At 49.9% G+C, this 24,014-nt stretch overlaps 1 protein-coding gene across 3 annotated transcripts in view; it reads right to left on the bottom strand.

The window, feature by feature from the left end:
- Nucleotides 1-24,014, bottom strand: part of LOC138681972 (collagen alpha-1(II) chain-like) — a 99,824-nt gene that overhangs the window by 33,357 nt on the left and 42,453 nt on the right. For 2 of the 3 annotated variants that reach the window (XM_069770534.1, XM_069770535.1), the window contains exons 7-10: nt 8,483-8,750; nt 7,989-8,398; nt 3,783-3,827; nt 2,785-2,904 (exon numbers count right to left, since the gene is read on the bottom strand). In XM_069770534.1, the coding sequence (XP_069626635.1) occupies nt 2,785-2,904; nt 3,783-3,827; nt 7,989-8,398; nt 8,483-8,750 (843 nt within the window). Of the gene's footprint in view, nt 1-2,784; nt 2,905-3,782; nt 3,828-7,988; nt 8,399-8,482; nt 8,751-22,143; nt 22,580-24,014 lie in introns of those variants that run through there. The other variant, XM_069770536.1, reaches the window with a different exon arrangement.

Raw genomic sequence — 24,014 nt, 5'->3', positions numbered from 1 at the left:
CTCCCTAATAACTGAGGGAGCTCTGGTTCTCCTTCCTCCTTCCCTGGCTTCTGGGACTCCACCACTACCAAAGTCAACACTACCAGAACAAGGCACCAATGGTTCCTATCCCTTGAGTTACACCAAGACAACTTCTTGGCAAACTCAATGTCTGTCAACATGTCATGAACAAAAACATGGGACAGGGGCTTGGGGCAGAATCACAGTGGTCTTAAGCTGTTTTTGCTCAATTGCCATGAACAGCAAAGGCTTGTTTCACCAGGAGGGATGCTCAATAGCCTTTCCTGCTCCTAACAGCCATAGCTGCTCTGGAACAGTCACTGATGTCCCTTGCTTTCCCGGTCCATCATTCTGCATTGCGTCCCCTGGCCTGAGAGGTGGCTTCTCTAACTTGCATTTCCAAAAGCTGAGCCAACAACAAACCCCAGCAGGCCAAGATGTCCCCCGCAGCCCCCAAATCACAAGCACTCGGTTCACAAGAACAGCACTGTGTGAAGCCACAGCATTTCTCCAGCCCCCAAGTAAGTTGTAGGAGGCTGCAGAAGCAGACAGCCCGCCCCGTTCTCACAGCAGCCAGCACTCCGCTTTTCACCCCTGTGCTATCTCAACAAAGATTAGCAAAACCCAGCCCACGGCTTTGCACTCCCGTTTCCTGCTGCCGAGCAAAACGCCGGCACTGCCGGGGTCACACAGCCACAGACACAATAGCCCAGCAAGGCTTTTGGGTGCCCCACGTCATCCTTGCTAGACACTGCCTTCCCCTCGAGATCGGCACTTTGCCAAAAGCACCGGGCCAAGTGCCAAGACGCAAGCCCCCTGGGAGCCTGTGGCCAGGGCCCCGGCAGCCCTCCAGCTTCGGCTTCCCAAACGCAGATGAGACTGTCTGCTCCCTCCAGCGTTCCCAATGCCTAAGCACTGAAGGTGGTGGTACACCAAAGAAATCATGGTCTACAGCAACATCCATAGGCATGAACGTTTCTGCCTGCAGAAGAACAAAGCCTAGGTCCCTTTCCAAATGCAGGCAGGAAAAAAAATGCAATTCTGACTGAGCGTGCAGAGCAAAGAGTGTCAGCAGCCCTGCAAAGTGCTGTAGCCATGCCCTGACACAACAGGAACTGATTATGCAGATGTCTACCCCAAACACCCTGGGAGGAAGGCAATTGCCCTGGTCCAGACATGGAGATGCTCTCTGCCACTGCAGGCTTCTTCCAGCCAGCACTTCCAGCTCGCTGTCCTATCCCCATTTACTCTGGTCTCACAGTGTTTGCCTGCAATGGGTCCTGTGAGCATTGATAACAGCAGAGCACCTGCTCTAGAGCAGCAGGAGGACAGGAGGGCATGGAGGTCCTCCGGGTCAGCCAAGATATCTCCCAACGATCAGCTCTGCTGCATTTCCCAGGAGGAATATGATCTCCTCTAAGGCAGGTATTTATCTTCTGCAGCTGCTTTGATCCATTCCAACACAAAACTGCAAGGGGCAGGTCTGGCCCAAGGACTTCTGGTCAGTCAATCCAAGCTCAGAGCCAGACCAGCACAGGGCCACTCTCCACCTTGTACCTCCTGCCAGCATCGTCCCTTCCTCAGGGTGTGCTGTGCTGGCAGAGCGGAGGTCCTCCTCACTGTATTGTCTCGCCAGCATTAAAGGCATTTGCCCTGGAGCAGAACGTGCCATCACCCCTCTTCACAAATGAATGAGTTGAAGATAAGTCAAATGTCCTGCCCAAGGTCATTAAAGCTTTTAGAGAGCCTGAGCATTGAGCCTGGCCTCTCACCGGCCCATTACTCTGCCTGTTGCATCAACTTGCCTTGCAAGCCACGCTGCCCAGCATCTGCTTTGAGCAGCTGATATCCAGACAGGTTGCAGTCCCATCAGAGGGACATTGCAGATGCAAAACGCAGAAAGCATCCCTGCTCCAGGGAGCTCCAGCCCCAGGTTGGTAAGGTGCCTAAGACAATTAGAAACCCAATGCCTTCAGCTATTGCCCTGCCTGGCTCAGGCAAGGCTGGAGAGGGAGTTTGAAATTAAGCTTAATCACAGCAGTGACTGTGCTGTCAGGAGTCAGGGAACCTGGATGAGGCCGGCTGGGTCGTTGCAGTGATCGCTCCCATGGTGCATGGACTTTTGCAGCCAGTTACACAGCGGCTGAAGCACTCCTGCTTCCCTGCAGGTCCTGTCCCCACTCCTGTGCTCCCCACAGCAGCAGGGTTCGGGTGAGAAAATATCTTGCCTTGGCAAGAAGCTTGACGGGCACAAACCCTGCGAGCCAAAGCCACAGCACGCAGCTGGGGCGTGGGAGAAAACTGGGATATGGTGGAAAACAGAAGCAATGCTTTGTAACTGGGCAATGCAGAGCAGGAGAAGGGCTTTTTTCCGCATGGCTTGGATCTTCTTTGGCCCCTATCCTACAGGGGTAGGGCACGAACCACCCTTGGGAAGTCATGGATGTGTGTGGACCATGGGGACCCAAAATCTTGCAGTCAGTCACAGGGAAAAGAGGGATAGCTGTGTGAGCACAGCTGTAAATTGGGCGCACGCTGATCCCATTTCACCCAAAGACAGCTACCCACAGAGTCATCTCCAGCAAGCTGCATCTCTCTCCTTGGCATCCTCCCTCTGCCACCACCTGCCTACCCTGCCACTGTCCTCCCACCCAACAGATTAGTAATTTCAAACCCTTCTTCCCAGCTCTCATCCCAGCAGAGCAGAGCGGTGCCTGCACAGGAGCTGATGGGGAGGTGTAAGTGGAGCTCCCCGAGCATTTCCCCGCTGCGGCTGTAACTCACCGTGAACATCTGCCAGTCCTCCCTGGAGTTCCTCCAGAGAACGATGGTGGGGACACCAGGGATGCCCACAGGGCCTGGGTCACCTGGGGGGCCTGTCCGCCCCATGGCGCCAGGGTATCCCTAGGAAGACAAGGGCAGCTCCTTAAAACCAGCCGGGGGTTTAACAGTCAACACAGGCTGGACACAGGCTCTGGTTCACATTAACCTCTGAGCAGAGTCTGGGTCTAGGCACATTCCTGGGTTCAAACCAGCTCTTAAGATCTAAATAACCCTGACAACATGGAAAGCAAAACAACTGAGCTTCATATGCACATTCCTGTGCCCAGACCCATCTAAATGTCACAGATACTGAAGCTAACGCACACAGACTTGTGGGGGAATGAGTTTGCCCTTCTACAGCTTGGGAAAAATGGAAACTGCTGTGCAAAGGTGGTTAGGAGCACACTCGCTGTTTTACTGATGGGGAAACTGAGGCACCACCCTTAATCCAGAGCGTCTCCAAGCATCTGTCGGTGCACCAGGCAATGTTGTGTGCAGCAGGAGACTGAGCTGTGCCATGCAGGCTGCTGCATGCCAGGTTCCTGGAGCAGAAAGGGCAGCTGTGGGTCTGACCAATGCAGTGCTGGAGAACAGATGTCCCTCCAAGATAAGCAGGTGGATATTGTATGGGGCTGGACTTTGGGACACACCAGCATCCCTCCTCCAGGTGACCTGAGCTAAAACTGATTCATCTCCCTGCTCTGCTGTGCCATTAAGTGGCTCAGAGGAAAGACAGCAGCTTGTCCAGTCAGCTCAGTCCTGAGCCTGGGCTTAAAAAACCCAGCAAAAGTAGTTCTTTCCTCTTCCAGACACACATAAAGGGCCACCAGACTGCAGCTTCAGAAGCTCACACTGCCCTCTTGATGGAAAAGCACCAAAACCAACTCAAACCATCTGTAGTATTTGCCCCGGACCCTACACCTCATCCCGTACCTTCCCATGTTTTCCTGCATACTCACTTTGTCTCCTTTGGGTCCTACCAGTCCACGTCTCCCAGGACAGCCCTGAAAGGCAAAGGAGGAGAGCTATGTCACCCCAAAGGAGGACCCCCCGCAACCAGGGGAGATCCCACGGTGGCTGGGTGACCAGTGCCAGGGCCAGGGCCATCCCTGGCCCAGGGAAGCAAGAACTGAAACGGCTTATTCAGAGCCAACTAGCAGCACCAAGTCCCAAAGAAACACCCCAAAGATGGGTGGGGTGGAAAGTGCACCCTATTTTATGCTTCTCCCTTCCCACTCTCCTGCCCTGGCATCAGAAAGCTGCTCTGCTCGGCCAGCTGAGCGGCATAATCCTGCGGCATCCATCACAGAAACGCCCCAGACCATATGGCTGGGGAGCAGAAGCACATTTCCTGACACCTGGTGAGGAAAGGCAGTGTGTTAGGAAAAACTCCCATAAAGCTGGATCATGGCCACACACTCAAACAGTAGTTTGGATGAGGATGCAAACATCTGTGGCTTCTAACTTGTGTGAGAACCAATCTAGCTGATCTCTAGTCAAAAGTATGCATTTTGGCCAAGCGGAGACCCCACTTCAGGGCTTACCGAAGCATCTGTCCAGACAGAAACAAAGTCAGATGGGAGATCCTGGCTTTTCTCGATGAAAGAAATCTACTTGGAAGATCTCAGCAGAGACTGATAACATGCCAGGCTGCAGCACAGCGTTTACCTGCATGTCTGCTGCAGAGCTGCAGCTCTGATGGCTTCAATTACAGCTGCCGTTTTGGTTCTGAGCTTGCAAACAGCCTTGTCCGAGCCCAGTAGCAAGCCTGGGAATCTGCACTGAATAACACAACCCCGGCATAGACATGGCTGCATCCCTGTGACCACCGAGGCAGTCCCACTCGGGTAGCAGCCAGCCCTGACCTCACTGCCTTGTGTCAACGGGATGGATAAAAAGGCCAAGATGTATGTCCAGAAACAGCTTTGGCACTGAGGGATGCTTCACCAAAGAGACTTTGATCACCTGAAGTGCCTAGATTTGAAGCCCATGGGGCTCCATGGCTCAGTTCCCCCTCCCTGGGGGCTGGGGGCTATGCCCCCGTGCCTGGTTTGTGTACAGCACGTGTTTGTGCCAAATGGCACACACAGTGGCAGTGATGCTGGCAACTCTGGTCTGGTTTTCAAACCTTGGGTATAGAACCATAGAATCATTTAGGTTGGAAAAGACTTTAAGACCTTAAGATCTCTCTTAAGAACACTGCCAAGTCCACCATTGCTGAAGGAGGTAAAATTCCTGCCAGCTGTACCCAATATTAAAACACGCACCAGAATGGGCATGGACCCCTCCCAGCGCCAGGCAGCCCCTCTATTTATCCACCCAGCACACCTGCTTTAAGGCGCTGTATGTGTGCTGCTGAGAGACCACTTCTGCAGGAAGGTACCCAGTTTGGAGTCACTGGGATTTTACTGTGAGCACCATGTACCTGTTGCAAGGTGCCTGGGGACAGGCTCATCCCCTCTGCCCTGGGTGCAGATATAAACTAGATCCTTCAATAAGTCCTGCCTCCCCCCGATCCCCCTCAAAAGAGCTATGGGGTCCAGTCACCTCTGGGTGCAGCCCCTAGCTTAGCTGCTGTGTGGACACCTGCTGCCCTCAGTCCGCAGCTGAGATATACCAGCAGCTGATGGGGTGCCCAACAAACCCTTCCTCCAACATGGTCATCAGTGGGTCATGGTGCTCCACTGAGGACCCTTAAATGCACCAGGACCCTCTCCGAGACGGCCAAAGAGCCATGCCTCCTCCTTTGCCACAGCGACCCCCAGCACAAACACCAGCCTTGCAAAGCCAACACATGCAGTCCTAGTGCAGGGTGGAGGGACAGGACCAAGCCACGGTCACGACAGCACCCTCTGAAATTTGATGGCATCTATTTCTCTCCCTTAAGCAGCTCCCAAGCTGATACCATTTTGTGCAAACCAAAAAGAACCATTCAGAACACCAGGAACAATGAACCCAAGGGCTGTAACATTTCAGGAAAGAAAAATGAAAATCAGTCCAAGAGATCTCATCCAGAAAGCAGCGGGTGTTTTGCCCTGCAAACTGCACGCAGCACCTCTCTGCAGCACCATCCCTCCTCCTGCAGCGTGAACCAACGGCTGCGGCCCGGGGTGCTGTGAAACAGCGGATGGCTCCTGCGAGGAAAGCACAGAGAAGGCTTTGCTTTTGCCTGTTGCCCAAGTTCACGCCATCCCCGACACCAGATGCCTCCAGCAGGATTCAATTTAAGCCTACGAATAGGAACCACATCTCTGCTCCTAAACAGCCAGTGCTGAGTTTGAGTAACAGAAACCAAAAAAGAAAAAAGAAAAGCCTGTGGGGACGTACCGACAGCTGGGAACCCCCATGAAACACTGTCTATGAAAGCCAAGCAGCTTTTGAATACTGACAACACAATGAAATCCCTGCAAGGAGGATTAGCAAGATCATAAAAATCAGCAGCTTTTAAAGAAACACTTTCCACTTCTTGTAACGTGTTGGTTTTTTTCCCCACCGATCTCCAATGCCTTCACAGTGGACGATGACTGGGATGGGAGCTGAGGGCATGTGGTCTGCAGGGTCTGCAGTCCATAAATGCCCTGAACAACATTAGGGCACGATCAGGACTTGGCAGGATGATAAATAAACATCCATCCACACCTCCTGACTGGAACAGCTACTCAAAGTGTTTTTGCAAAGGCAGAAAAATCTCTGAGGGTGACAAACCAGATGTATGTGAACCTGCACCAAGGGAGAGGACCCATCATGTGGTAGGACAGGGCTGGAAGACTGTGCTCCACTGATTTCTCTGATTGACACTGCCAGTGAAAGAGGAGGAGAAAAACCTCACAGGTGAAAAGGTTAATGCTAAAACTCCATTATTTCCAAACCTTTCCTCTAAGAACAATGAGAGATGTCATCTTCAGACACCCACACTACCTTGTGCCCAGGTCTCCTAAGCCAGGTTGGAGCTGCCTGTACCTGTGTTTCCACCCAGGATGCTCATGACCAAGAAGAAAAACCATCTCAATGCTTTCTACAGGAGGGAAAAGCAATTCCCTCCTTGCTGGGTCCCCTTCTCGTGCTGCCTCCCCTCCTGCTGGCTGACAGCAGGGCTGTCAAACGCCATGACGTTTCCTCCACTCCCAGGATTTTTTCATCCCTCAGCATCTGTTCCTTTTGCCATTTTCTTCTATTTTTGCAGGCAATAGCTGCAGCAGCAAGGAGATGGCTCGAGGGGGAAGCTAGCAGACCTAAATTTAACTGTTATCCTACGAAGCCTGGCTCATTGATGACGAATTTAGTGCCAGGTCCCTCAAACACAACTGTAAAAACAGCTGTGCGTGGAGACCTGCTCTGCAGCGTCCAGATGAACCCCCAGGGCAGCCCCGAGCTCAGGGCATCCCAGACGGCTTTCACGTGGGGGTCTGCCCAGGGGGGAGGAGAAGATTCCCATGGCCGCTTCTGGCAGTGGCACTAGGTAAATGAAATACAAGTTAATTTTAACTGTTAAGAAAATTTAACTAAATTAGGGAAATCATTTGGGGAGAAGAAATAAACATGGGAAAATATGTAAAAACATTTTTCAGCTACTTCCCAATGAAGACTTATGACTTCTCTAAAGATTTATCTATTCTGAGTTTACCGTGGTTTTTTTATTTCCCTTTTTTTTTATCTGCTACGATGGATCAATAATCTGAAAAATAATCAAAACTTATTTCAAGACAAATTCAATGCTCTGCTTTGAACTACCACAAATTTTGAGGTGTCACAGTGGTAGAGAAGCAAAGGACAGGGATGCCAGCAGGGGCCACAGGCTGATACCTGGGGTTTGCTGTGGGGCAGGGGCTAGAGGAGATGGCTTGGCCTCAGTCTGAGCCCCTCAGCCTGCCTCTGGGCAGGACCATGGTGAAATGGAAACCGACAATGTGGTTACATGACTTGAGACCATCTCTAGAACAGGGGAGAGTTGCCAGCGAAGTTTCTTCAGGGACATCAAAAAACCACCTTGCGGAACCAGGCTGGTGCACAGGCCCATGCTACTGAATGGAGGTTTCCCTGCCCAGTTTCCCCCAGCGAGCTGCTGGAACTGCAGCTCAACAGCCTGCGCCCGCCACCCACTCCGGAGGGGAAGATGCACCACCACCCATCCCTCCCCTCCTGCCGCCATCACCTCCGCCACTCACCGGCAGCCCCGGTGGTCCCGGCAGCCCCGGTGGTCCCGGCTTCATGTGACCCTGCTGTCTGTGTGCCACCGGTGAGACGGGGTGCTCCGGGCGGGCAGCACTGTCCCCGAGCCCTGGGACGGTGGGGCTGGCTGCTGCCAGAGGATGCTCTGGGACATTCGCCGCTGACCCTGTCCCCAGGGGACCTTTGGGCACATTTCCTTTGGGGGCAGCTGCCTGACGTGCCAATGGGGAGACCTTGGTGAAGGTGGCAGGCGCGTCCAGGTCAGTGATGGCATTGCTGGGTTTGCCAGGCAAGAGCTGCCGCCGGGTGCCCGCATCACCCGTCAGCTTCTCCGTGGTGACGTTCTCCTCCTGGGGGTCGGAGGCACGCTCCTTCTTGGCTGCTCTGTGTGTTTTGATGGAGGGTCCTGGGCAGATAAAAGCACCATCAGGTACCCAGGCATTGCAACGGTGTGCAGGAGAAAGGGAGGAAACCACGTCTATGGACTCACCGGAGCTACCAGTGACCCACGGGCTACTCCTGCCGAGCCCTGGCCTGCCGGGGCCAGTAATTTTATTGTAGGTGGAGTTCAACAGCTCAAAGCCTTCATCCTCAATAGAAAGGCTGCCCTCCTCCTCCTCCTCCTCAGCCGATGGCATCTCAGTAGCAGAGAGTGAAGACAGGGCGCTCCCATCAGGCTGGAGGTGGAGGGTCTCCTGGGCATCCTCCCACGTCCAAGGTGGCCCCAGTGTCAAATCTGAATTGGTGAGTCTGGAGTCCTGAAAAGGAAGAAGGAAAAAAAAAGAAAGTTGAAGTTTTCACTTTTTTCCCCCTTCCCTGCTCAAGACACTTGTGCTTCTTAATTTCCCGCGTGCATGAATGCTGCTGTGAGGACGAGGCAGCTCACGGCTTGCGAGCTCCAGGGCAGCTCATCAGCAACAGGCAGGTCAGTTCATCCACCTACAAAACAAAACTCACCCTCCACAAGGGACGCAAGCCAGCTGTTGGCATGGGCCATTCTAACATGAACCTCCCTCTCACAGTCCCGCTTCAAAAATCCCCCCCGCAATTTTCTGTGTTGGAGGGGCATCGAGAGAAGGGCCTATAGGCTAATGACAGAAATCCAAGCTTGAGAGCATTACTAAAACAATTAAAGCAAATGTATAGAGTTACACTGGGGATCAGTCTGCCCCGTAGGCCTTTGATTTTGCTGCTTCTGCGTATTTTGAGGCTCCGGGTGGTCTGGGAGGAACGGTACAGGCAGGTCGGAGGGGAGCTTGCAGCACCCACCACACATCTTCCTAATCAAGCAGCTGCAGTAGCACTGCTGGCAAACCTCTGAGGGTCGGGAAGGGAAGGCAGACACAAGCCCAAGTGGAGCCTCCTGGACACTTGTGGCAAATTGATTTAAGGCAGTGGCTTGCAAGAGACTCGCTCTGTCTTCAGCTGCCACGTTAAATGTTCCCTGCAGGACAGCGCAGGTCGCAATGGCTCTTTCAGCCCTACAACCACCAGAGGAGCCCAGGCATCACCCATAGATGGAGGAAAACTGAAATGTTGATAGAAATATCTACACTTAAGACAAAAGCGCTGAATGTGAAAAGGGAGTTAAACTTTAGAGAGCTACCTGCGTTTAAAATGCACATCAGTCTTACATCCAGCACCAGTGTAAGTGTCCCAGACTTGAATGCTGAGCCACATGTGCACAGACCCATGGTTGGGTTGGTTGGTGGCTGTGAAGGACCTTCACCTCTCCTGGAACAGCTGGCAGCATTTCCATCAGCCCCCGCATGCCCACCAGCCCCTGCTCAGAGATTGCTCCATGCTCCCGCTCAGCTCCATGGGGCACAGACAACCCAGTGCATGGCACTGAGAAGAGCTGCGTGGGACCTCAGCCCTGGCTGGTGGCTCCTTGGAGCTGGTGCTGTGCAGCTGATGAAGAGATAGTCTGCGAGAAGTCACTAGAGGGAGATGCAGGCCCACGCTTGCCTTGGCGGGGCTGCAGAAGGGGAGTACAGAGGCACTAGGAGATATGGAGCATCCTTCCCATCATCCTTCCCATCCTATCTTCTGTTGATTGAACCCATTACTTGGCTCTGATTCTGCTCTGCGCCACAGACCAAAGATGCATGCGTGCTTGGGAGCACCAAGGTGGATTTGCATGAACAGCAAGTAGAAAAAAACCCAACAGTTTTGCTGCCAGAACTGGTGATTCTACAGCTAAGGACTCCATGGTATTGGTGGGTCAAGGGAGCAGTCTCCAGCCAAGCCCCACTTCTGGATGGCCCTGGGAGGTAGAGGAGCTCCAAAGGCAGCAGGAGCTGCTGAAGTCTTTGCTGGATGCTGCTGGATGCCACGTCACCAGATTGGAGAGTTCCAAACTCTTCCCATCCCAAGTGGGGAGGAAAAGTGAAAATTTTCATTTTCAATTTTCAAATGTCAAGTTTGAAGAGTATCTTTTAAAAAGAGCTGAAATGCTTTGCTCTTAGCTGTGAAAACTTTTTTTTGGGGGGGGGGGTCCTGTCTTTGTTTGCTATATGTAATTTGTTATAATTTACTTTGATTTCAAGCTTTCATGCACAAGTGATTTTATAAGCTAAACCCCATCTCAAATCAGAAAAAAATGTAGGTTTTTTTTTTTAAATAGCAAAATAAGTATTTTGACAACCTTTTTTCCTTTCCAAAACCTACCCCAAACAGACCCAGACCCTTTCCCTACAAGATGTTCTAACTAGGGCAAATAAGCATCCTCCTAAAAAAATTAGGAGTGCCAAAAACTACTGCTGATACCAGCCACGGACATAAACCCTGGCCACCTCCACAGAGCATCTCCACCCTCACACCCACAGAAGGAGGATGGCTAGGCCCACAACATGCCCATTTTCATTGGTCCCTCTGATGTTGCAGTAGGTAAATACATGAGGGATGTATCTAAGACTACGGGTAGATACCAGATGAACCCACCCTGGGTCACATCCAGGTCTCACATTACCTGACCCCTGTTGCTCTCTAATCCCTGCAGCTGCAACTGAGAGGGGCCTGGGGCCAACCACCCCTGACTCCCCCTGAAGCCATAATACTCACACAAAGAAACAATATTTTTCTGAGCCAAGACAGTCTCTGTGTATAGAGGTTTTTTTGAAAAACGGGAATATTCTGACTTCCTCAGCCCTTAACTGATATTTTTCACCCCACATGCAGACAGAGACTTGACCCCCACAAAGGGAGAGGCAATGGCGATCTCAGTGTGCCAGTGTTACTCTGCTCCTCTGGCCAGCGGCATGTCCCAAGCCAAAGGGCCAGCATTCCTCTATCATCAGGATTTTTATGCCCCAAATGGCATCGACAGCATATTTTAAAAGAATGGTGTCTACAGTAGATGTTAAGTAGGCAAGTGGCAACTTAACACCAAGGAGGAAGGGTTGAGAAAGGTCAGGATGAGGCAGAAAAGACAAAAAACAAAGGAAACCAAGATGGCAAGTGGAAAAGCAAAGACCAGGGGTGACCAGCCAGCCCCTATTTCCCCAGACACCTCTAATGAGGACCCGTGGTCCTGCCTTACAGACTGGCAAAACCACTGGATGCAGCTGAAGGTTTACCCTTTAGGAGAGAAAGGAGAAGTGATTTAGAAAAGGAAAAGACAACCCTAATTCATCTCCAGCCAGCTCCTTTTAGATGGCTTTAGCAATTAGATGCTCTCGGATTTTCCCTTGGGCATTACCCAGCCCGCAGTTCAATCTCTAGGCGAGCTCGTTACCATCACAGCCCTGAAGAGCAAAGGAAGATAAAGACTGTGTTTCCTAAACAGCATGCAGTGTCTGGGTAAAATTCAGGGAGATTGAGGAAAGTAAGCAGCAAAAGCACTGCACAAAGTCATCAGAGCAAAGCACCTGAAGGGGACAGGCTGCAGTGAAGCTGTTTTCATCGAGAGAAACGCTAATGTACAACGAATGAGCCTGCAGAGTTTGGAACAAATTAAAACATGCTGCCAATTAAATCACAGCGGTTTTGCTGCCTTCGAGGTGGAGGGAAATCAGGCTTCAAATCATGAGAGCGGGGAAGCAGCCAGGGCTGCTCCTCCGCAGCACAGGCAGGCTGGACTTGGAGCATCACAGCAAGCTCTCAAGTGTGGCCAGCTGGCATGTCCCTGCCCTCATCCAAGTGTCCTGGCCAGCCCGTGCCCTCTGCTCAGAGACACAGGAGCCTGGGAAGCTGCTGGCAGCGGTTGGTCCGAGGAAGCACTTGCAAGCTGGGCAAAGCTCACCACGTGGACACACTCTGCAGCGCGTTAGAATTGCACTGATTTTTGTGTGTGTGTGTGCTAGAGTAGTTTCCAGGCAGATCAGGGAGCTGCACTGACCTCCCCTGTGGTTCACAGAGCACAGTGCTGAGTGGGGGACTGCTGGGAATGGGACCTCAGGGCAGGACAAGCCCTTTCCCTGCTACCCTTAGATCAGCATCAGCTAATCAGAAGCTCCATCCAGAACATAGCACCTTTCCAGCAGAAGGTCCTGTGGTTTAGGTTAAGCCATTCAAGAATGTTAGAAAATAACCAAGGAAAGAGCATTCCTCCCCTGCAATAACATCCACACAGCCTAGAGAGCAAACCAGCTTAGCCCTGCCAGCCACATTCTCCTCTAACCCTACAGCCTTTCTCATGGAGGTAAGATTCAAATCTCAAGGAAACCAGAGACATCAGCTTATCAAGCCCTTGGGCATTTTTCTGAACCCCAAAAGGTTGCTGGAATAGAGATTGAAGCCACGTAGCATGTGGGGAGGGCAAGGACAGAGCTGCCAGGCATCAGCTTTACCCAGTGCAAGGTAGATTTGCAGTCCCCTATAGCAGTACAGTCTCTCAGGAGGACAAGGTAGGATCCTTTGGTGCTTTCCCATCATGCACATTATCAGGTGTATGCCTTCCCTCTCCTTGCACTTGGGTCCAAGGCAAAACAGGGCTGTGAAACTAGAGTTAAGGCAGGCAGAAATCTGCCCTCACTACCACAGGCTTTCTCCCTCTATCTCCATTTTGCAACCCCTTTGCACACAGTGTAGTCATTTTTTTCCTTTTTCTTTGCTGCTCAGCACTACCGACTGCCAGGGGGAGGGAGCCCCAAGAGATTAATGACAGTTTGTATTAAAAGCAGACACTATTCGTCCAGGCTGACTGCGACATAGCCACACATCGCCCAGCTGATACAGAGACCCTGAATTAAATTAGTCTTCCCAAATACATCAGAATCAATGGATTCAATTACATGAGGGTAAAACCCTTCAGAGGTTCCTTCAATGTAGCATATAAGCCAGATTTCAAATCCGGTTAAGAGCCGTCCTGTCATTAGCATTACTTACTTCGTTTGTGGTCCTGTTTCTGTTTAAGCAGGACGACTGCGAGCTGATGGCAGTCAGTAAAGAGCTGTAACACACAGACTCTAAAGCAGCACTTTCTTTTTGTTTTGATTTGTTTTTGTTGGTTTTTTTTTTTTAACCAATACCATTAAGTGCCCCCCCCCCCCAGTTTATTTCACAAAGCCCTTTTGGGCAAGAAATCAAAGAGCTGCAGAAAAAGCGTTCTGGCTAAAATCCGACTCCATAATTTGTACATCTTAAAACCGGTTCAGCCATTAACTACAAGCAACCACATTCCCTGCAAGGTCACCTTCCCACAGAGGATGCAATAGGAGCCAAAGGGGAACTGAAGGGACCTGCAGGCAGCTGGTCCACCCCCCTCAGCCCAGCCTAGCCCTGAGGGGCTGATTCCTTGCCCACCCCCAGGAAGGAGACCCATGTCCACCTTGGGAAGGGAACCGCAGAGCCTGGGGCAGACGTGGAGTCTCTGCAGACGCACAGTTGAGGTGCCCTTGGCTCTCCCCACAAAGCTCATGATTGGCATGAGTGAAGGCCTCATGCTTGGCATGAGAATACCACTGCTGTCCACCTTCCCAGCACCTGGCTCCTATGGCTTGTCCAGGAGGAGTTTCTGGGTAGTCTCAGATGCTAATTACTTCTATTAATGCACTATAATTATCAGCCACTAGCTCACTTTCCTCCCTGAACAATGCAGTCCACAGCCTGCGTAATTTTTTAGCAAACCACAGCAAAACTTGCGGCTGCTCCATACCACACACCAACATCTGCCCAGCAAAAACATTTAGCATTATTTGTAAACCTCCAACTCCAACAGCTGGGATTCTGGAAAAGAGCATCTGAAATACGAAAGGGGCTGAAAACTCATCTCAGGGGGAGGCAGAGGGAGTTCATTTACCTCCCCACGCTCCTCCTGGCACAAAGGAGGCTTGGAGGTGACGACCAGGCTTTAGATGCTCCTCCACAAGCCTCTTCCTGCAGCCGTGCAGCCACACATGGTAATTAAACCCTCTGCAATCCCAGCTGCATGATTCAATTTTGGGTTTGGCACATAGTAAATCCAAGAAACAAGAGCTGGTGGGGGCAGGGACTTGGCCTATCTGTAAGTTCCAGTTAAAGTAGTTTTAAAAATTGACTCATTCCTGGTTAGCTTTGGGTTTTGCTATTTCTAGTCCTATTGGTGGGGGGGGGGAGGGGGGCGGGGGGGGGCAGAGGACCTCTTCAGCCACCCCCAAAGAAAATTTATTGGCTTTTTATTTTGCAACCAAACTTTTTGTTCATGAACAGACCTGCAGCAATGCAGAACATTAAGAAAGGGCTTTTCAACGTGAAAATTAAAGTATTTCATTTGAGATGAAACAAAAGCAGTGCTGAACCTTGCCTCAGGCTGCTGTGACCTGGGTACCAGGATCTCCTGTTGGGTCCCATCTCCGCAGCACCTGAGCCACCCAAAGATGCAGGAAACTCCACAACAGGCATTTTCTCATTTCGCATTTAATTAGGCACTGACATGTTTTGGGGGAATTTAGGGGCCTTTCGCTTCCAAGCTCCATCTTGGAGACCACGGACATCATCACCATCTCCCAACCTAAACCCCCAAGCAGGGCACACAGCCCCACCTGAGCCAAGCAGGCACCCACCAAGACCTGGGCTTGCAGGAGACCCCCTGGGTTCACGACAGCCCCGCTCTCACCTGGAGCTTCCTTGTAGCCAAGGCCTTTGCTAATAATCAACAGTAAGTCAAGGAAATAAAGGTGCCCAGCAGAGCCATAAAAGGCAGGATTTTGGCACTAGATCAAAAGCGTGCACTGGCTCAGAGAGCTGGGGGAAGGTGCAGAGGGCAGGAACAGCTCAAGGCTTTCCCACTGCAGGGATTCACCAGTTTCACAAAGGAGAAGGACGGACAAGTTCAAGGCACAAGCTGCTATGGCAAGAGAAGAACCTTGCTGGCTGATTTCACGTTCCCTGCTGACATGCCGAAGAGGTCACGCGCGGAGCCAGCCGCACGCGTCCGCCTCTAAAAGGAGCACCAAGGCACAGTACCCGGGTGTTCACCGCACAAGGAGCACCTCGGGGTGAGCAGCGGCCTGTCCTGGTCCCCAGGGCCACCAGTCCGGAGGTGCTGGAAGGTGCGCCAGGGCATTTTCTCATCTGCAGCGCTGGCTGCTGCCATGGAGACTGGGCTCGGGTTTCCACGGGCTGCCATGTGAACGCCTGTAGCAAGAACGCTCTTAGAATCCATGGGCTGTTACAGGGGAGTCTGTTTTTTAATTTTGCTGTTAAACTGCTAAAGAGGAGAAGCCACCTGATGCCTAGATGTATCTTGAAGTCCCAGGCAAAGAGGCTGCAAGGGTCTCATCAAATTCCTTAAAATAAATCGGCAGAGGCATTGCTCCACTCAGGGAACCAGTCCCTTCACCCCACCACAGCCCACCAGTAGCAGACACCCTCACACTGTCCCCCCCAAAAGATGCTGGCATGTGCTTGTAAAAGCTTGCCTGAAGGTACAATAAAATTGGGTCTCTGATGCAACCAAGCCTGCCCTGACATCACCTGCCATCCTACAAGCCAGGCTTCCACCCCACCCCAGCTTCATTTAGCTGGAAGGATGTTTTGCTCAGGGTTTGGAGCCTGCATCCACGCAGGTGCTCACAAGAACCACCATGGTCCTCCCTGCCCAGCTGTGGTGGTGTGACCAGTGCTGAGCACCGCAGAGGAAGCCCTGCTGCCAAGGTCTCCTGCAAAGTCTGAGGAACCCCTTCGGAGAGAACCAAAACAGCTCTGTTCCTCGTTTATACACTCCAGACAAGCTCTTAAGAGGGGGACAAATGTTAATCAGAGGTACATAACCACCTGGCTGACTGTCACCACAGGACAGCAGCTCCCTCAAGGGGAGCAAGGTGAGTATTTTTTAACTCTGTGCAGCAGTCCCTGGAGGGGATAAAAACCACAGCCTTTTCTTTGAGTTGAAATAAGGAATTTAGTTATTTCTTCCAAAAATTAAATTGCAAAGTAGTGTGGTTTTGATATTACACTTTTGTTGCTTTTGGGGAGTTTTCTGATTAAAAACAGTCTTGAAATATCACCTGGGGGGGGAAAGTACTTCAGCTTTCCAACATGCCTTGTATTTCTCCCTCCAAACAATTTATCAAAATTATAAAACACATTTTGCAACAAATGAAACCACAGTATTGAAAAGTTTCAGCTATGGCGCTTGTAAGAGAACTTGGTGCCTCATTCTGTACATCTTGAAGAGGAAAATTAATGAAAGATATCAGCACCTCTGCTGCACAGGGCATTGTGGCAGCTAGATGATTAAGCCCACAGGCATCAATAGCCAGAAATCATTTGACAGCAGAGGACAAAGGGAGGCCTGGCTTAAGGAGATGCTGGAGACCCTGCCTTGTGAAAACAACTCTGCAAAACCAAAGATTTAAAAGCCAGTTCTTCAAAGAAAAGTCACCTGTGGATAAGACATCTGGGCACAGCTAGCAGAAGGTATCAGGTGAGGAAAAGAACTGTGGAAAGCCAGGGCTTACAGCCTGAGTTCAGTCCCCACTTTCCTAAAATACCAGGTTTAAATGTTATGTTACCAGATGCCCAGATCTTATTAATCACAAGCTGTGAGGCACTGCAGGGGCAGGAGCTGAAGCGTTCAGGTATTCAATAGGTGAAGTCAGCGTAGACCTAATCCATAGGACACACAGCAGCCAGGGGATGCTGACTCCCAGCAGGAAGCTGTGGTCCAGCCCTGGCAGCCTGCACTAACACAGCATTGAATTCCTACACATTGCAGACGAGCATTTTTTAATTCAACTTCAACGTCCAGCATGGGAAAGGTCTATACTGGAAACTCTCATCTGGTGAGCTCAGGGGAAATGGGTCTCTAAGCTAAGAGTTACTGGTCTCTTAGGCACAAGTAATCATGACTGAATTATATTGGTTCTGTGTAAACAGAACAAAAAGCCAAAATCAATAGCATACATGCTTGCTCCTTTAAATAGGCCAAATTTCGAGAAGAACCAGCTGAGAGAGACAAATTGGGAACTGCTTTAAACAGCCCAGGAGTTGTCCAAAAGCACGAGAGTCGAGGAGGAAGGCATGCAGGTTTAAAACCCCCAGAAATTAGATATGGGAAGAGGGGAATGAGCACAAATTGAAAGCAGCTATTAAGGATGATAAAAGAGAAGAAAAAAGGAATTGGCATGTGATAAGCAATGCAGAGTCTATGATTTGTAGAAAATCAACTCAGACAAGGAAAATAAAGATAGGAGAAAACTCTGACCCAGCCATCCCTCATTGCAACACAGGATCCCCATCGTGGCCCCCCGCCACGTGGAAGCAGCTGAAACGCCAGCAGCAGCGTGGGAAGACAGAGCTGGAGAAGCCGCATTTCTGTCCACGTTTTGGAAAAGCCAGATGACATAACCAGATGACAATGAAATACTTTCCATTCCAGAAGTGACAAGGAGGAGGGGTTTCTCAATCCTGTCCTGATAATTCAAACTAAAAAGCATTAAAATATCAGGCTCTCCCAAACACAAGCACCGATTTTTCAGTTTGGCTCAGAAAGCTGGGGAAGGTCCAAGGGACTGGGAAAAGGTTTTATGTTGTGCCAGTATGAAAGAAAAAAAAAAAAAAGAAAACAGGAGGCCTTGAGTAATTACAGACCTCTTCCCTCAAGCCAAGCCCAAGGAAAATAAGAGAGCAACTGATACGGGGCTCATTAATAAAGAAACCACAGATAATGTAATTAATGCCATGGTTTTGAAAAGAGTTGCCATGTAACTAACTTGGTATCTTGCCTGAGGAGATTAAGAGTGTTTTGTTGACAAAGATAACAGTGTTGATGTAATGATCCTAGACTTCTGTAGGGCTTTTCAGTTAGTACAGCTTGATGCCATGATCCAAAAACTCAACCAACTTCCTAAACGGCAAACAGGTTAAGACCCAGCTTAGAGCACATCTGTCTACAGGAGCCCAGACAACTAGTGTAACATGCTGCCCTAGTTTTCAGCTAGGTCAGGCTAGGTAAAATGTATTTCAAAGCTTAGTGTCTTCTCTCAGGAAATGCATGTTTGTTAATAGAAGCCTCTTTTATCCAACAGACCAAAGTACAATATTATTTACAAGCTCAAGATCAGAGAAAGAAAATTTTAAACTGTTTTTTTCCAGTACATTCTAGCATCAAGCCCCTGGAAGAGGGTCAGTCATCGGAAAGTTGAAAACCAAGGCTGGACTCCTTGCTAAGCAAGCTGCACTGATTTAAAGGAGGAATAACTGCCAGGAAAACCTATGGGCTGTGTTCAGCAGTAGATAGGTCAGACATAATTATACCTTTGATCTGCAGCATCCACAGCAGAAATGTGGGGAAAAGAAACCCCTTCTGGTGCTCAGCACAGCCTCCCTCTGCTCTGCACCAGCCCTTGTTTCCTCAGAGAGGTGCACAGGGCTGCAGCCCTCAGCTGGGGCACCACTCTGTCCTCCTCCAGTTGTTCTGGGCCAGAAGTGCAGGAGCTTGTGTGCAGGAGACATTTGCTCAATCGAAACAGGAATAGCTCAGCCCAGTGATCCCCACATCACTGCTTTGTGTAACCAAGGGCAGAAATTTTTACTCACAAGTTTCATATATGGCACCCACTGCTGGATTGCAGAAGTGCATTTGTTCTAAGCCTAAGTGATTTCTTTTTGGAGGTCCATGTGAGATGCCTCAGCAATGCCCTGTTTTCACAAGGGGGTGTTCAGGGCTCCCTAGTATCTTACCCAGGCACTCCAACTGAAACAACCCAAAAGGCTGAACACCCCTGCAAGCTCCACATCCAGGGGCCACATTCAGACTGGAAAGACTCTGAAGGACTCCCTGTGCTCCCTGCCACACTCTCAAACAGCACAAGTGCCTCTCCTCCAACAGCCTTTTCCAAAGCAAAAGCAAAGCAAAAACCATTTCTAATAGACCCTCGGGCAGAGAGCGGCCTTGCTGGCATTGCACGCAGGAGATGTGGCTGCCCCAAGCACACAGCCGTGAACCTGCAGCAGGACATGAGACACTGGTGGGAAGCGCGACGCCCCGTGAAGTTGCTTGAGCAGGAGCAGAGAAGCTGCTGATCGAGCCAAGCTCTTGCTGCAATACTTCTGGCATACGGCAAGCCATAAAAGTCAGCAAGAGCACAAAAACTGAACCTAGGCAGAAGGTCAGATCATAAAGTGTTGAAGAGTAGCTCTAATTCTCACTAGAGGATGCCTCATGGCTTGGTTTGGTGGTATAGCACTTTATTTCTTTGACATGGGGTGGTAGTTAAAAACCACTGCAGTTCAGATTAACATACTCATTACATTTATCACACAATGGATTTGAGGTGCAATAAATTATCCATAGACACCTTATCCTACCTGAGAAACTGGTTTCAGAGGTCTCAGATGGCTGAGATATTAAAGCTAACAGAAACAAGAACAACCATCTCAAGATAACACCTGAGAGCAGTGGAGATGTTGCTGGGCTCAAGCCGGTCACACCTCCCCCACCAGCCTTCGCTACAAACCCACAGGGGTATTTGGTATTAGCCCAGGAGATCCAAGAAGTCAGCAGCCCAAAAGGTCAAGGGGAGCAGTGGGGTGGAGGAGTGACCCTTCCCCCATGAGGGCTTGTCTTTATTAAGCAGGATGGACCAAGCACAAGCCTTCTGTGAGAGGTATTTTAAAGACCACCATCCAGAGTATGTACATCTGATTTACACAGGCTTCAGACTGCTCTGATTTTAAAGAAAGGATACTTTGGTAGTACTTCAACATTAAGCAATCAAAGGTGCTAACAAGAAATTAGCAACTAAACCTCCATTTACTGCTTTCAAAAATTATCTTTAAGATGGACCTTCCTCCTAAATTTTAAGTAAAGCCAGTATTTGGCTCTTTGCCATAAAACCCCCAAGCTTTTCTCCTCTTCTTTGCATATGAATTCTCTTAATCATCAAGAACACCACATTGTGATTTGCTTTATTCAACTGGAATGTTTCTTGGTATGATCAAAAACTAGCAAGAAAGTCCTGTAAAGTAAGCTCTTTTACTCTGTATATTGCATATTTAAATTCCTCAACAACAACAAAAAAGAATTTTTAGTTAAAACTCAGACTTGGTAATAAAAAACAAAACCTCACAAAAAATTCTTTTTTTTTTTTTTGGCCATCCGGGTCATAGTAATGTCCAAGCTCATTTTGCTCTATGTTCTCTGCTGCCACCAAGCATCACCTGACCCAGGAGAAGTACGCACTCATGAATCGTGCCACAGAGGACCATCTCCTCCTGCTTAAGCAGGTACAAAATCAGGAGCAGAGACAAGCATTTGCCTAGAACACACTTCTGGTTCATTCACTCCTGCTCCCTGGAAGTGTGTATTGGTTTTATGTGGCAAGGTTTTGGTAGCGGGGAGGGTTACAGGGGCGGCTTCTGTAAGAAGCTGCTGGAAGCTTCCCCTGTGTTCGAGAGAGAGCGAGCCCATACCAGCCGGCTCTAAGACGGACCCGCTGCCGGCCAAGGCCGAGCCAATCAGTGATAGTGGTAACGCCTCTGTGATAACATTTTTAAGAAGGAAAAAAAGTTGGGACAGTGAGAAACAGCCACCGGAGAGAGGAGTGAGAACACGTAAGAGAAACAACCCTGCGGACACCAAGGTCAGTGAAGGAGGGGGAGGAGATGCTCCAGGCACTGGAGCAGAGATTCCCCTGCAGCCCGTGGTGAAGACCCTGGTGAGGCAGGCTGTCCCCCTGCAGCCCAGGGAGGTCCACGGGGGAGCAGATATCCACCTGCAGCCCGTGGAGGGCCGCACGCAGGAGCAGGTGGGTGCCTGAAGGAGGCTGTGACCCCCTGGGAAGCCCGTGTTGGAGCAGGTTCCTGGCAGGACCTGCAGATCTGTGGAGAGAAGAGCCCACGGAGCAGGTTTTCTGGCAGGACTTGTGACCCCATGGGGACCCACGCTGGAGCAGTGTGCTCCTGAAGGACTGCACGCTGTGGAAGGGACCCATGCTGGAGCAGTTCGTGAAGAACTGCAGCCTGTGGGAAGGACCCACGTTGGAGAAGTTCATGGAGGAACTTCATGGTGGGACCCCACGCTGGAGCAGGGGAAGAGTGTGATGAGCCCTCACCCTGAGGAGCTGAAGCAGCAGAAAATAACGTGTGATGACCGTAAACCCCATCCCTGTACCCCTTGTGCCACTGGGGGGGCTTGGTGGAGAAATTCAGGAGTGAAGTTGTGCCTGGGAAGAAGGGAGGGGTGGAGGGAAGGCGTTCTGAGATTTCGTTTTATTTCTCATTTACCTTACTCTGGTTGATTTGTAATAAATTGAGCTAATTTTCCCTAAGCTGAGTCTGTTTTGCCCGTGACTGTAATTAGTGAATGATCTCTCCTGTCCTTATCTCGACCCGCAAGCTTTTTGTTATATTTTTCTCTCCCCTGTCCAGCTGAGGATGGGGGAGTGATAGAACGGCTTTGGTGGGCACCTGGCGTCCAGCCAGGGTCAACCCATCACAAAGTGTTTCTGAAAAATTACGTGCAAGGAGCTCCCTGGCTGCTGGTTTACACACACCATAAAGCTTGAACGGTAATACCAGCCTCACCCCACAATTTCCATTTCAGGCTGAAGGACAGCCTGAAGTCTACTCAGGCTTCCCACCCAGCCCATCACCATGGATTCAGGCCACCTGCTAACTGGAAAGATGCCACGCTGCAAAATAAGGCTCTCCAAGCTCTAATAGCAGAGTCCAGGCTGAAAATTTTAAATCCTTGCAGAAGTGCTCAGGTGTTAACAAGAGACCTACCTTGGGTTTTGTAGTTATGAAGACCAAAGAGAACGGCAAGGAGGAGGAAGCAGCAGTCCCCGCTGCTGAAATGCTGTATTTGTACGCACAGTGACCAGGTTGGACTACTAGTGAGCTGTTGCTATTTAAGGAGCTACCAGCAGTTTTAGGATAGAATGAGACCAAACAAGTGATTGCAACACCAATTTTGTTCAATAACAATTCTGAGCATGAAAGAAGAGACATGCCATGAACAAACTGAGCATTTGCATAGAGATTTCACAGCATTTTTTGAATCAAGAAGAAATATCAGAAGTAGTTTGAACTGTCCAGATAATTAAACCTGTGAAATTTTGCCTCTTGGGACATCAGTGGAATTTAAGCTTTATCTGACTTTTGGTTGAATGGCTTCAGGATCCCGGATTAAATTGCTTTATAAAAAGCCATGCGGTTTAGTAATCAGCTCAGCCCTCCTGCTCACGTACAGTACAGGCAGACAAAGAAAAGACAAAAGACAGAAGTGGCTCAATAACATCCATGTCTCAAAGATTACTCATAAATTACAATCTACCCCTCAAAAAAAAAAAATCACAAAAGGAGCAGACTGCAATTCTGGTACAATTTAGGCTGCCAGTAACAAACAACTAATCTGTTGCCTTCATCCACTTACATCTTCCTCCACTGTCACCCTAGCCCTCCATAATTATTTAGCTCTAATTAGCAATTAAGGAATTCACCAATATACTAATATACTTCTATACTAATGTACTTCTAAGTGAACAAAGGCACAGAAAGTGTAACTACAAAGTATAGCTTTGGATCGTCCCTGCAGCAGAACTGATCTGGTCTTCATTATTTTCAAACTGTAACACATTAGTAGTGCATTTTTTTCTTTTAATAAATCCAAACATCAAGGATCCTGAGGCATCTCTGGTCCTGATTAAGTGCTTGAAAAATAAACTTGTCCCAAATCCAGAATATAGTTAGTCTTCCCCTGTAGACCTATGAATTTCACCACTTTTCTTATTATGGCATCATCTCACCAATTCACAGCAGTCACTGGGAGAACTGCTGCCAGAGAAGCTGGCTGGCAAATGAGCATCAGATGGGGGAGCACATCCTAAACAGGATCCATCAGGACTTGAGGACTAATTGTAGGGAGGTAGAGATCACCTTTCAGACATGCTCAGGAAGAGTGATTTTTGCCATCTCAGTTCATTACAAACCCATCCCCTAAGCACCCTCATCAGGAAACCAGCAGGATGCTCACCTGTAAGCCTGCCTGCTGCTGCAACACTTGTGTCATGATCAAACCCCAGAGCAGATGGTCTGAACCCAGCCGCAAAAGGCCACTTGGCCATACATGGAGCATAGTTTTCATGAAGGAGTTAGCAAGGTGTACAGCCAGACAGTTTAAGCCAGGCATGAGAACAGAGACTATCCCCAAATGGTTAACAGCAATGCCTGGGAGGGTGAAGGGAATACAGAAAGGAGTCTACTGCTCAGTCACACACGCAAAAAAAAAAATCTCAATTTACATTTGCTGGCAGGTTTCCCCCTCAGGATGTCCGTCTGCATGAACTCGAACAACAAACCTTGGCTAGAAATCCCAAATAAAGCAGAAACACAAAGGACTTGCAGCCTGCCTCACTCAGACCTGTCACTTGTCCCCTCTGATGCATGCGGAGGAGCTGGAGACATGCTCCGAGCTCCTGCTGGGTGAGAGCAGCTCTGACAAGGAAGAGGCAGCCCCAGCACCATGAGCAGCCATGGGACTTGGGAGCAGCCACCCCTCTCCCACTGCCAGACTCCCCAGGGAGCCATGCCAAGGAAGCACGATGCTTTGTAACCCCCAGAATCACAACTGCCTCCTCCCACTGCAGAGCTTCAGC

This window comes from Haliaeetus albicilla, chromosome 26 (genome assembly GCF_947461875.1).
Source record: "Haliaeetus albicilla chromosome 26, bHalAlb1.1, whole genome shotgun sequence".
Taxonomy (NCBI): Eukaryota; Metazoa; Chordata; class Aves; order Accipitriformes; family Accipitridae; genus Haliaeetus; species Haliaeetus albicilla.
This window is presented reverse-complemented; position numbering and strand designations above follow the sequence as displayed.